Raw genomic sequence first — 14,561 nt, forward strand, 5'->3', positions numbered from 1 at the left:
ACATATAATACTTGCGTATATAACGCCTTCTGGTCACGGGTCAATATACATAGATATGAATGAATGTAATGCATGAATAAACTGCATACATAAAACTGGACCCATGAACAGAAGGAACAATCATATCAGGGTACATGAACATCAAAGACTGAAGTACTCCTAATGCTTCTAAGAGTAGAGTAATATGGAAGCTCGCTTACTCGTTTTTTTGGTTCATATCATAAGGTCATGCCAAAAGAAAGAAAGGATAGCCTTAACATACCTTGAAGTATATCCAATCGTCCAACTTCTACCTCTCGAATTTGTAAGTCTACAATTAAGATAACATAGGCCTTAATTAGACTATTTACCTCACTTACTAACCATCTTTAGATATATATAGAGCTTAACGAATTGTAGACAATAGTTTCCTTGTAAGCTCAACAACCCTTCGAATTCCCATTCGATCCAACATCAACCACACTACCCACAACAACAATGAAAACATCTATATATATATATATATATCAAAATATACTTAAATCCATTCCCAATCATCTCTTAAAAATAACCCCAAATCACTATCTTACCCTTCATCAACTTACCACTCCCATAAGTATCCTCTCTTCACTTAAAACCACTAAAACTCTTGATAATCAACTCAAATATATGGGTAGAAATCACTTACATACCTTGAGGGGTCTAAGATTCCAAAGATCAACTTCAACTCCAACTCCCTAGGCTTCACAACTTTGGAGAAACCCTAGAAACAACCTTCTTCTTCACAAGCTCGGGTTTACGGGGCTCGGATCTCGCCAAATCACCACTATAATGATAGAAAATGTTGGGATTAAATATACTAGGGTTTTATCTGACTTGGAAGAGAGAAAATGATAATTAAAGTCGTGGATCACATATTTATACTTGGAAAGAAAAAGTCCCAGCGGTACGGTTCGACGAGCGGGTTGACGACCCGTCGACGTGTCGGCGGTCCGTCGACTTGCCCATCGACCTACGCCTGTAGATTCCAGGGCTGTGGAATTTTGTCGACGCCGTATAGCGACGGTCCGTCGACCCTGTCGACAGACCCGTTGACGATGACTTGTGTCTGCAGATTTCTCAGATTCAGCTCAGATCGCGTCGATTCGATTCGTTCAACTTCTAATCCTGTAAATTACCAGGGATACCTGCTGGTACTTTGTACATGGGGTAAGACATTGTCTATCTCCAAAATTTGGACACAGGTCTCAATTTTGAAGCATGCCCCACTATGAAACCATAGGTTCTACTATGACGAGAACGAGAGGCGTAACAATTTCAATGGCTATTTTTTCATCAAACAGCGTCTGAACCCACGCTCTGTCCCCATGGGGACGATGGAGCCACCGGAAATAGCATGTGCTGGTGAAATTGACAAAGCTAACACTTCCAATGTACCAATTACCCAAGAAAATCAGACAACAACCAACTATGCAAAGGCAATTCAAACACCCGCAACCCAGAACCCTAAAAAGAGCAAATTTGGGAACCCTGCAATTAAGCGAACTATACCAAACATAATGGAGTACATGCTGTTCTATTCAAAACAAATGAATTCTATGGTGCTATGGCTGAAGAATGCAAGTTTATGCTGGTTGGAGAATTCGTCCTCAAATTGACAAGTTAAGAGCAAGCTTCTATGAAAAAATTACAATTAGAGGTATGGTTCAAATTGGTGTTTGTGATCGTCGTATTGTTTTCTTAGAATTGTCGAATGAAGACGACTTTAAAACGGTGTGGTATAAACGATCAATTGAATTTGATGGCTAAGTTATGTGGCTAGAAAAATGGACACCGAATTTCAAACCAGAGGAAGACTCTCTGATAGTACTAGTCTGGGTGTTACTACCGGATTTGCCTTGCCATTGCTACACATGAAATTACTTGAAACAAATAGTTGCCCTAATTGGTAATCCCCTAATGATGGACGCGGCTACTGAAAAAGGAACCAGGCCAAGCATGGCCAAAATCAAAGTAGAGGTGATCTTACTAAAAATAAGCTTACCTCTATTTTAGTGGGATCTGAGGATGTGTCATGACCACGAAAAGGGTTCTATCAGAGAATTGAGTATGAAAGTGGTCCAAAATACTACAAACATTGCAGAATATTGGGGCATTCAATTTTGCAATGTAGAAAGGTGGAAAACAAGGAGATGGAGGAGAAGGAAAACAATGAGGTGAATAAACAGAATCAGAACAAAGAAGAAGACAACAACAAAGAAAAGGTTGGAGAATTGTTAAATATGGAAGAGGTTGTCATCACTAGTGATAAGGAAGAAGAGCAAGAAGAGGAGGGGCGGAGAGAAGAGGAAACATAAATAGTGGAGAAGCAACATGAAAGTGCTAAAGGGATGGTGGATGAGGAGGGTGCAAAAAAAGCCAAAGGCAAGAGGAGAAATCAGAAAAGTTGAAAAGAAACTAATAAGAGAATTGATAATGAGTCACAATAAAAGATGGGAATACAAAAGAAAGACCATAATAGAAATAAGGAAGTGGGAGGTCATGAACAGTCTACTCTGAAGGAAAGACTAGACAAGATAAGAAAAAAGAGAAAGAATAAGATACCAAAAAAGAGGACCAAGGTTAGAGTCAAGATGAGTAAGGAAAAAAGCAAGGAAACAAATGACAATGGATCTAAGGAAAGAACTATATACAATGGGGAGAAAGAAAATGATACAGAGGAGCAGACCTTACAATCTAAAAGGCAATGTGTTATGGAGAACAATCAACATATGAACTGTATTCAAGAAGAATCTACTAATCTTCAGCATATTGATCCTGGAAGAAAAAGAGATGAAATAGGTGAGGAAAATCAGGAAACTAAGACGAGTAAAGAGCAAGGGACAGGTGACAACATGTCTAACAATCATGATGAGTCTTCAAGCTTGTCAACTGATATCAACAACCATGCTGGGATAAATTTGATAGTTGACCTTAATGACAATCTGATGGAAACCTACAACAGTAATGAAAAGGATGTGGATGATGGAAGACCTGATGATAACAATGAGAATTTGGATGAACAAGAGAAGGAAGAAAAAAATCAAGAGATAAGTCAAGAACAACAAAAGCACCTCAAGGATGTTAGTGAGAGAAATGGTTTGTCTCCAGGTAGAAGGGGAAGAAACAAACAGAGGAAAGACAATAGAAAGGAAAGATGCAGCATCAACATAAGAACTTTGTCCTGTAAAGGAGAGAGGAAAAAAAGTTAGCAAACTCAAAATGTTTCTTATGATTAGTGCAATCATATGGAATATTAGGGGGGGGGGGGGGGGTTAGATCCAAAAAAGCTATCCAAAGACTCAAAAGAATGGTTAATAAATACAAAGTTGACATGGTTGCTATCTCTGAACCAATGGTTAACAAAAACAAGGTGGAAGGTTACAAAAGATACTTGGGATTCAATCAGTGTCTTGTTAACAGCAATGGGCAAATATGGTGTTTTTGGAGGAATAATTGCACCGTTGATAACATTCAAATTCATGATCAGTTGGTTACTTTTAAATTCCAACAGAATGGTTCAAATCATGATTATTATGTGACTATTGTGTATGCTAAATGCACAGCAGCTAAAAGAATGGATCTTTGGCACAACCTTGAAGACTTAGACAATTCTATAACTAGCCCATGGTTTATAGGGGGAGATTTCGATATTATTCTCCATCCAGAGGAAAAGCAAGGGGGCAGACCACACATAATTCTAAGAATTTTGCATTTGCTGAGTGTATGGATTCTTGTGGGATGGCAGAATGTTACACTCCATATCTTCGAGGAAGCACTTATCAAATTTGAAACATAAGTACGTTGAGTTATGGTTAAGTAAAACCACTTTGGAATATAAGGAGCAAGAATTATTAAGTATATTTAATGAGGAAGGATGTATATAAGGTATACCAGAAGGTTTTATAAGGAAATGAGTGGAAGAAATCGAGTAGTACGACTTTGGAAAAAGGATGGTAATGTTTTGTATGAAAATTTTGGTCCAACTTGGTGAAAGATTATCTATTAGCATATGAAGTGTTTTAAGGTGAAACAAAAGCCTAAAATTAATTTTATCGAGTCTAGTTTCCAACGCAATAAACCGCTCGTCGATTGGACTTCGGAGTAGAGAATTATGGACGTTACAGGTTCAGCTGACAGAGCAGGAACGCGTTCTACAGTGAACCTGACCCAAATTTGACCCTTATAAAAATGGTAAGAACCCCTTTTTTTCACCAGATTTTGCTGGAAATTTCCAGAAATTAAAGAGAGAGAGTGAGGAAAACAAAAAGTGAGCAATTTTCAAGTATCGGAGTAGTGGTTTAGGTCCGGGTAACGCATGGTTGTGATTCTAGTATTGTTTTGTGGTGGATTTTAGCGTGGATATTGAGGATATTTTTGTCTTAACAAGAAAAAAAGGTATGAATCTTTCTCTTTTGGTATTATTTAAGGCTTATTTACGGAGATAAAGTCGCTAAACAATCGTGTAGTAAGTTTGTTAATTATGGAAGTTGGAAAATAGCGTGTGGGTTGTTTTATGGTACATATTGGTGTTGGAAATGATGTTATGGATTTTGGTATTGTTATTGTTGTTGTTGGTTGTTGAATTGAGAATTCGGGCTAGGTATATAAACAGGGGAGGTGCTGCCCGATTTTCGGCAGAATATAGAATAGTATAATTTGAAACTTGGTACAAGTGTGCGATGAAGACGCTAACGTTAGTATAAATCCTTTTAAATGTAGACTTGCGAGCTCGGACACATAAGCGTAGCTACTAGGAGGTTGAACAGGTATGTTAAGGCTCGTCCTTTTCTTTCAAAGGCATGATTCCTATGGTATGATTCCATAAGTGTTTTCATAACCTCCTTGATTTCAAAGCTAGAAGTTTATGACTCTTAAAGCTTCTTATGATGTTAAGAACGAGAATGCTTTTAGGAGGATTATGTTGAGGATGATTTTATGCTTAATGGTCTCAAATATGATTTTAACGATGGTATGAAAATGTTAAGCTATTTTTTTGATTTTCTCGATTTATTTCATTGTTGTTGATCTCACCTTATAAATTGTTCCTCCAAGGTGGGATAGAGCGATAGTTTTCATTTGAACTCTTATGCATGTCATGAGTATAATATATGCATATGGCTATTTTGTGACATTACAGAGAGCTCTATTATTTAATTTTGATTATGCACTGCACTCATTTTCATTCTTCATGTATATGTAAGGCACAGTTGATAGGGGGTGTGCTGTGGCCTTTGTTGTGTATATGTATGACACAGTTGACAGGGGGTGTGCTGTTGCCTTTGTTGTGTATATATATGGCACAGTTGACAGGGGGTGTGTTGTAGCCTTTGTTGTGTATATATATGGCACAGTTGACAGGGGGTGTGCTGTGGCCTTTGTTGTGATGTGTATATGTATGGCACAGTTGACAGGGGGTGTGCTGTGGCCTTTGTTGTGATGTGTATATATATGGCACAGTTGACAGGGGGTGTGCTGTGGCCTTTGTTGTGATGTGTATATATATGGCACAGTTGACAGGAGGTGTGCTGTGGCCTTTGTTGTGATGTGTATATATATGGCACAGTTGACAGGGTGTGACGCTGTGGCCTTTGTTGTGATATTTCTGTTGATATATGTGTTTCTTTGATATAGCTATACTGATGCATTTATTTTGCCCATTCATTGACACGCCTCAAATGTTTTCCATGATTTTATGTATATATTGATTTCATGGCTTACATGCTCAGTACACTATTCGTACTGACCCCTTTCTTTGGGGGCTGCATTTCATGCTCGCAGGTACAAACCCTCAGCTTGGTTACCCTCCGGCTTAGGATTTCTGCCTAGTTGTTTGGAGAGCTCCATTGTCCCGGAGCTTGAGCTGTTTTGGTACAGATCTTCTTATATAGACTTTGTCATACTCCTAGAGGTCTGTAGACATGTGTGGGTTATGTATATGGTTTGTTCAGCTAGACAGATGTAGTTCGTTTTGGATATTCCCGTGTATATTGGCAGCCTTGTCGGCTTGTGTATTTTGTTATGTTTGGTTAACTGTGACTCTTCAGGAGACAGGTTCATTCTGATAAATAACATTATGAGTTTACAACATGTTTTACATATTTCCACATTGTCCTTAGTATCAGTCTCATTATATCTAGCAGGTTCGTATACGAGTGTCCAACTCGGGCACTAATCATGGCCCATCGGTTTGGGTCGTGACAAAAGTGGTATCAGAGCAGTTCATCCTCGGAGTGTCTACAGACCGTGTCTAGTAGAGTCTTGTTTATCGGTGTGTTGTGCACCACATCTTTAAACAGGAAGCTACAGGACATTTAGGATGTCATCTTTCTTTCTGATCATAGATTGTGCAGTAGAGCCAATGATAGGAAAGCTCGTTCTTGGTACGATTTTTGTTAAATTGCAGGATTGTATTGGAGATGAGGAAAAGTTCAGTTAATGGGAGCATAAGTGAGGCTCTAAAGGGGGACATGAGGCCCGTATCGCCCGTCGTCTCAGGATCGAGGATGTCAAGACGTATAAGAAAGAGCATCAGTTATTCCATTGAGGCGGACCCATCGGAGGATGTGGCTCCAGTAGGAGGAGACCCGACTGAGAAATCATATGACAAAGACCCGTTTAAGGGTTACGAGACTCCTGTGGATGAAGACGTAATTGAGGAAGTACAAAGTTGGCACATCTGGATTTTCCTTACATTTCAGCATTATGTTAGGCCAGACTAGTAGACGGTGGGAAGACAAGGATGAAGAGCACACTTCACTCTATAGCCTACCAGATCAGGCTAAGGACCGATCCGCTACAGGTATACGTGTTCTTATTGGAACTTCCTATGTGCGTATGTATTTACTTCAGGGTAATACTGAATAGTGATGAGCGACAATCCTAAAGGGGATCAGTGACTTAAGTATTTGGAAGTAACTGCGATTAAGATGCCTTCGCCGCCATTGGGAATCTTGAAAGCTAGGATGAAAAGTAGTCATACATGCAGATTGAAGGTGAGGATTGAGGATTTCAAAGGCCAAAATAGCATTTGCTTAGTCAGACGAGTAAGAGATCTTTTCTAATTCGGAGGGAGATTCATTACAAGAATGTTTTGGAATCTATAAAAACTTTAACTTGCTTTAGGTTATGTGAGGAAGGTCACGCAGTAAGGTGTATGCAATTATACCAGCACTAACACACCGGATCCCAATAGCACTGCAAGGTTAAGCGTGCTGGGGTGAGAGAAATACTAGGATGGGTGACCCCCTAGGAAGTATATTAAGAGTCCTACAAATTCAGACATAAGAGACAGATGAGAAGCTAGAGTAGCCTAAGGGAAATTGGAGTATGCAGAGTGGTTAGAAACCAGAAAAAGTCGCGAAGGATGAGGCGAACTAGACCAGCAAAGAAAAACAAAGTGCATCACAGCTCTAGAATTAGGATGAGTTCGAATAGTATTGGGAAGTACTTTGTAAGCCAGGTGTTAGTAAACATATATATATATATATATATATATATATATATATATATATATATATATATATATATGTATGTATGTGTATGACATCCCATATGTGGCTGCGCTAACCGGTATACGTGTCCTAGCAACCGACGTTGCGGTATACTGAAGGCATCAATCGAACAGGGTAGTGAAGTTCAAGTAATAGATATTACAAGGTGAGCTGAATTACATCCACCCTCGAGGTAGAGTTCGTTTTGTAATAGGAGCCCTGTTGGGCCTAAAAAAACAGAGAAATGTTGAAGTGACGTCCAAGCCCGTGGTCGCAATGCCGCCTCCACGCAAGCCCTTGGTCACCGAACTGACCTCGTCCGCTCGGAACATGTTGGTAACAGAACCTTCTTCAAAAAGGTCAATGCTTTGGTGACCAACACCACCGACGTGGACGAGCAGCTTGCTGCGATGGCGCAAACCATTGATTCCTTGAAAAAGTCCGTGGAATAAGATCTTAGATTGACATCTTGATACACTGATTAGTTGATGATATTGTCACCACAGGCTAGAGTTGGAAAGTCCTAATGCAACAACATCAGGGAAAGGAAGAAAGTAAATATATAGAAAGTAAAGAGATTAGAATGCCTTGAGAAAAAAAAAGTGTAAGAAATGAGGGTAAGTGAAGCTTCCAAGAGGGACGATGGGTAAGGCAAGGGACTATTTGGATAAAATTCGAAGGTAGGCATGCGAAAGGGATAAAGTATGGTAGTGTGAAACAAAAGATGAATGTGTGGGGTCAGAAAATAGACTTCGATAAGTGGGACTAAAGGATAGTAATCACAAATAGGGATGTGAAGTAAGAGAGAGAATGATCAGGCCTTGCAACGATACTAAGAGATTTCCAGCTCTCGAGAGGTGTCTAATGGGATTAATGTGTAGTCATACTGACACAGTTTCCTCGGAAACGGAGAAGCTTTCCTAAAAGATGATTTAAGAAAAGAACGGATTTGCACATTTAAAGGAATATTTTACGAACGTTAGGGTCGATACTATAAAATAACAAGTGGAGAAGGACGCTCAGGGAGGAAGGAACTCAAGGAAGGTTTGAGGATGAAAGCAGGAAATGGGCTGGTCAAAAGAAGAAGAAAGGAAGAAAAGAAAAATTGAGCAATCACCAAGGACAAGCGAGAGGTTAATGAACTAACAAAGCTAACCGAGAGGTAGTACATCAATGACATGGGATGAGGATAAAGAATACCGAGGTTTAATTATAAGGGAAATAGAAGGATGTATGGGAAATATTCATGAGAATGGACTAGCCTTGGCTGCAGGAAGGAGAAGAAAGAAGAGGGTATATTTGCAAGGAATTCATGACACGAACAAGAAGTGGCAGAACGCTGGAAGAACTACAACGCATAGGTGGGACACAAATAAGTAGTCAAGGAAAGTTTCGGATAAGTGAGCCAAGAGAATAAAAGGATTGATAGTGGAAGGGGAAAAGTGTAGCATATTAACCCTCAATGATATATTGTAGACGTAGAGTCAAATCGGAAACTCAGAGTAAGAAGAATTTCAGTGATAATAGTTATGGAGGAAGACGACGGATAAAAAGAGCAAAATGTGACCAAACGTTCCGTAAAATGTTTTGATGGATTCCAATGTTTCCATTAACCCGTTGATTCTGGAAATGTTCAGTCATAAAAGGTAGAAGTAGAAAGGCCTTAAAAAAAGGCAGCGAGAATGGATCTGTAATGCATAAGCGCTTCATTCAAATGCAAAACCCTCGATTAGCAGAAAGGAAAATAAGTCAAGATATACGATGAGAGAATTCCGGTATTATAAGAGACTAAAAGAGTCGAAGGGTCATTAGGGTAGGCCGATGACTACTGATACTCGGGAGTTACTAGTGGATAAGAACACCCTTAAAAAGGGGGGAAGGGCAGATCTAGTCCTGAAACGAGGTATGGCATTGTCAAAAGTCCAAGGAAAGAAAGAGGTTAGCTTAAGGAGGCCAAAATTCAGGACGTAGTAGCATACCAAGAATGCATTAAGAGGGAGCAGGAACGAATTAAAGATAAGCATACCACAAAGCAGATATGAAAAGGAATTAAAATGGATCAAGAGAATACTTCATGCGGACGTGAGATATGATATTTCTAGATCAGGGAAATTTGTACTACACCTAAATAGGCAGCGGTGTATCCTAAAGAGTAATAAAGAGACTAAGAAAGCTCTGTAAGCTAACTACAAAGAGAATGATGAAATAGATGATGAGCACAAAGGACACTTTGGGTTACAACAGAAGAAAATATTGATATTAAAGGAAAAATATAAGAATCTTAACAAAGGGAGTAACGATAAGCGGTGTGGCGATCTCTAAAGAGAGGAAGAACGATGTGGGTGCAGATAGAAAGGAAACAGCATCAATAGAAATTAGAAAGTATATCACGGGTCACTAACCATACTGAGCATAAGGGTATGTATTATAGAATTATATGAACCATCATCGTAAGGTTATGCCCCACAGATGGGAATGGACACACCCGAAAGCCAACAAGGAATGAAAGCTAACTAAGTGATCACTAGAATAAGGAAGTCAACGGTAAGTATACCACACCGATATTGGAAAGAAGCTGTGGTAAAGTGAGAATTGCCCTAACCTTATAATTATAAGTTATATTGCAAGATTTGAGTCAAAGGAATTAAAGGGAGAGTTTGACAAAAACTCGAAGATATTGTGAGCTATAGACCAGTTCGAACTATGATTATTGGTTCATCGCAATAAATAATTCTGCTACAAGGAATAATAGAGATGGTGATGGAACATTAGGAATGTACGTATTTAAGAAATTGTATTGAGGATATGGTTATAAACTATCATGGAAAGGAATTAAGACGGAGGGTTGAATAAACGTAACCGTTAAGAGTAAGGATTTGTTAGTAGCAGAGTAACGTTGAACAAGCAATGGGACATTAGTATAAGAAAATCTATGATGAATCGGAAAGCTTGGCTGATGAATTACGAGGGGATAATCTAGCACGTATCTAAGCTCAACAAGTACAAGTAGGGATAGCCAAGATAGCATCGGAGGAGTCAACAAGAGAAAGAATAAAGTGTTATATTCGGGCAAGGGAGTTATCAGTTAATAAAGAAATAAGGAACGAAGATGAAGGACGCTCGCAGGACGGCGAGTAACCGTGGCGTGGCTAGTTAAACCACAGGGAGGAATACAGAATGAAAATGGAATACTAGCTAACTTGTATACATGAGGATTGAAGACTATACGACTTACAAATGAATTTGATAAGGAGCCAAGAAAGAGCAGGACGAAACTGACCAAATTATAGTATAAGTATATGGTAATCGAACAAAAGATTCAACGAGGATATTGAGGATCGGCTCACTACAACATTCGAGGGTGAATGTTTTTAAGGGGGGAAGGATGTGACACCCCATATCTTCGAGGAAGCACTTATCAAATTTGAAACATAACTACGTTGAGTTATGGTTAAGTAAAACCACTTTGGAATATAAGGAGCAAGCATTATTAAGTATATTTAATGAGGAAGGATGTATATAAGGTATACCAGAAGGTTTTATAAGGAAATGAGTGGAAGCAATCGAGTAGTACGACTTTGGAAAAAGGATGGGTAATGTTTTGTATGAAAGTTTTGTCCAATTTGGTGAACGATTATCCTTAGCATATGAAGTGTTTTAAGGTGAAACAAAATCCTAAAATGAAGTTCGTCGACTCTAGTTTCCAACGCAATAAACCGCTCGTCGTTTGGACTTCAGAGTAGAGAATTATGAACGTTACAAGTTTAGCAGACAGAGCAGGAACGCGTGCTACAGTACTGCTACAGTACCGACTTGCTATAGTGAACCCGACCCGAATTTGACCCTTATAAAAAGGGTAAGAACCCCTTTTTTTCACCAGATTTTGCTGGAAATTTCCAGAAATTGTAGAGAGAGAGTGAGGAAAACGAAAAGTGAGCAATTTTAAAGTATTGGAGTAATGGTTTAGGTCCGGGTAACGCATGGTTGTAATTCTAGTATTGTTTTGCGGTGGATTTTAGCATGGATATTGAGGATATTGCTGTCTTAACAAGAACAAAGGTATGGATCTTTCTCTTTTGGTATTATGTAAGGCTTATTTACGGAGATAAAGTCGCTAAACAATCGTATAGTAAGTTTGTTAATTATGGAAGTTGGAAAACAGTGTGTGGGATGTTTTATGGCACATATTGGTGTTGGAAATTATGTTATGGATGTTGGTATTGTTATTGTTGTTGTTGGTTATTGAATTGAGAATTCGGGCTAGGCATATAAACAGGGGAGGTGCTGCCCGATTTTCGGCAGAATATAGAATAGTATAATTTGAAACTTGGTACAAGTGTGAGATGAAGACGCTAACGTTAGTATAAATCCTCTTAAATGTAGACTTGCGAGCTCGGACACATAAGTGTAGCTACTAGGAGGTTGAACAGGTATGTTAAGGCTCGTCCTTTTCTTTCAAAGGCATGATTCCTATGCTATGATTCCATAAGTGTTTTCATAACCTCCTTGATTTCAAAGCTAGAAGTTTATGACTCTTAAAGCTTCTTATGATGTTAAGAACGAGAATGTTTTTAGGAGGATTACGTTGAGGATGATTTTATGCTTAAAGGTCTTAAATATGATTTTAACGATGGTATGAAAATGTTAAGCTATTTCATGATTTTCTCGATTTATTTCATTGTTGTTGATCTCACCTTATAAATTGTTCCTCCAAGGTGGGATAGAGCGATAGTTTTCATTTGAACTCCTATGCATGCCATGAGTATAATATATGCATATGGCTATTTTGTGACATTACAGAGAGCTCTATTATTTAATTTTGATTATGCACTGCACTCATTTTCATTCTTCATGTATATGTAAGGCACAGTTGACAGGGGTGTGTTGTGGCCTTTGTTGTGTATATATATGGCACAGTTGACAGGGGGTGTGCTGTGACCTTTGTTGTGTATATATATGGCATAGTTGACAGGAGGTGTGCTGTGGCCTTTGTTGTGATGTGTATATGTATGGCACAGTTGACAGGGGGTGTGCTGTGACCTTTGTTGTGGTGTATATATATGTGGAACAGTTGATAAGGGGTGTGCTGTGGCCTTTGTTGTGATGTGTATATATATGGCACAGTTGACAGGGGTTGTGCTGTAGCCTTTGTTGTGATGTGTATATATATGGCACAACTGACAGGGGGTGACGCTGTGGCCTTTGTTGTGATATTTCTATGGATATATGTGTTTCTTTGATATAGCTATACTGATGCATTTATTTTGCCCATTCATTGACACGCCTCAAATGTTTTCCATGATTTTATGTATATATTGATTTCATGCCTTAGATGCTCAGTACACTATTCGTACTAACCCTCTTTTTTCGGGGGCTGCGTTTCATGCCCGCAGGTACAGACCCTCAGCTTGGTTACCCTCCGGCTTAGGATTTCTGCCTAGTTGTTTGGAGAGCTCCATTGTCCCGGAGCTTGAGCTGTTTTGGTACAGAGCTTCTTATATAGACTTTGTCATACTCCTAGAGGTCTGTAGACATGTGTGGGTTATGTATATGGTTTGGTCAGCTATACAGATGTAGTTCGTTTTGGATATTCCCGTGTATATTGGCAGCCTTGTCGGCTTGTGTATTTTGTTATGTTTGGTTAACTGTGACTCTTTAGGAGACAGGTTCATTCTGATATATAGCATTATGAGTCTACAACATGTTTTACATATTTCCACAATTTCCTTAGTATCAGTCTGATTATATCTAGCAGGTTCGTATACGAGTGTCCAACTCGGGCACTAATCATGGCCCATCGATTTGGGTTGTGACACAGTCCTAGGCTACATAGGGGCTAGATTTACTTGGTGTAACAATTGGAGACCCAGCAAAAGGATTTGGAAAAGGCTAGACATATTTTTTGTCAATGATCTTTGGGCCCAGAAGTTTAGTTCCAACATTGTGAGACATCTATCTAGGTTAGGGTCTGACCACAGACCAATGCTGCTTAAATGTTTCAATGATAACTCAGTTGGAATTAAATATTTCAAGTTCTTAGATTTTTGGATAGATCAAGACGATTTCAAAACTCTTGTAGCTAAAGAATGGCAAGTTGAGGTAGATGGAAACCCTATGTGGAGACTGCAACAAAAGTTAAAGAATCTTGGGAGAAGATTGTCAAAATGGTCTATAGAAGAGATTGGGGATGTTAATGAGAATGCTGATGAATGGGAAGCTAAAATGGAGTTTTTGGAGGAAATGGACTTAATTGATAACTCTAAGACTAGTAGAGAAGAATTGAATAAAGGTCATGCTGAATATGTGTACTGGCTAAATAAGCAGGAGAGTATTTTAAAACAAAAGTCTCATATCAGATGGTTTGAGGAAGGGGAAAGGAATACTAAGTATTTTCATGCTGTAATCATAGAAAGAAGAAGGAAACTCGAAATCAGTAGAATTATGAACAACAAAGGTAACTGGATCTCTGGGGAAGACAAGATTGCAAACAAGCCTGTTAGATATTTTGAGAAGCTCTTTAATCTCAGAGAATCTAATGTAGATCCACAGATATTGGACTGTATACCAGAGTGCATCACAGATGATAATAATAACTATATGATGAGCTGTTCTGAGGAAGAAGAAATCAAGGATGTTGTTTTCAATATGAGCACAGATAGTGCAGCTGGGCCGGATAGATATTCTAGAATATTCTATTATTGTTGCTGGGACATTATTACAAGGGAGGTGGTAGAATTTGTTCAGTTTTTCTTCATTAAAGGAAAACTTACTAAATTCTTCTCAACACTCTTCTGGTTCTTATCCCTAAAGTAGAATCACCTAGCAACTTCACTGAGTTCAGACCTATTAGCCTCAACAATTTCTCTAGTAAGATTATTACCAAGCTTATCTCCAGAAGACTTAATCCAATGCTATCTCTTATGATCTCTGAAAACCAAAGTGGTTTCTAGAAGGGAAGGCTCATTACAGAAAATATTCAATTGTCTCAAGAAATTGTTCAGAATATCAAGTGCAAGAACAAAGGGGGTAATGTGGTGATCAAGTTAAATA

General features: G+C 38.8%; 1 protein-coding gene across 1 annotated transcript; it reads left to right on the top strand.

Annotated features, from left to right (window-relative positions):
• The first annotated feature begins 3,328 nt into the window (after positions 1 to 3,328).
• LOC132611422 (uncharacterized) lies at positions 3,329 to 14,324 on the top strand. The gene is made up of 2 exons (XM_060325854.1): positions 3,329 to 3,648; positions 13,472 to 14,324. Exons 1-2 carry the CDS (start codon positions 3,329 to 3,331, stop codon positions 14,322 to 14,324), a joined length of 1,173 nt encoding a protein of 390 aa, XP_060181837.1.
• Positions 14,325 to 14,561: the final 237 nt, after the last annotated feature.

Source organism: Lycium barbarum, chromosome 1, assembly GCF_019175385.1.
Source record: "Lycium barbarum isolate Lr01 chromosome 1, ASM1917538v2, whole genome shotgun sequence".
Taxonomy (NCBI): domain Eukaryota; kingdom Viridiplantae; phylum Streptophyta; class Magnoliopsida; order Solanales; family Solanaceae; genus Lycium; species Lycium barbarum.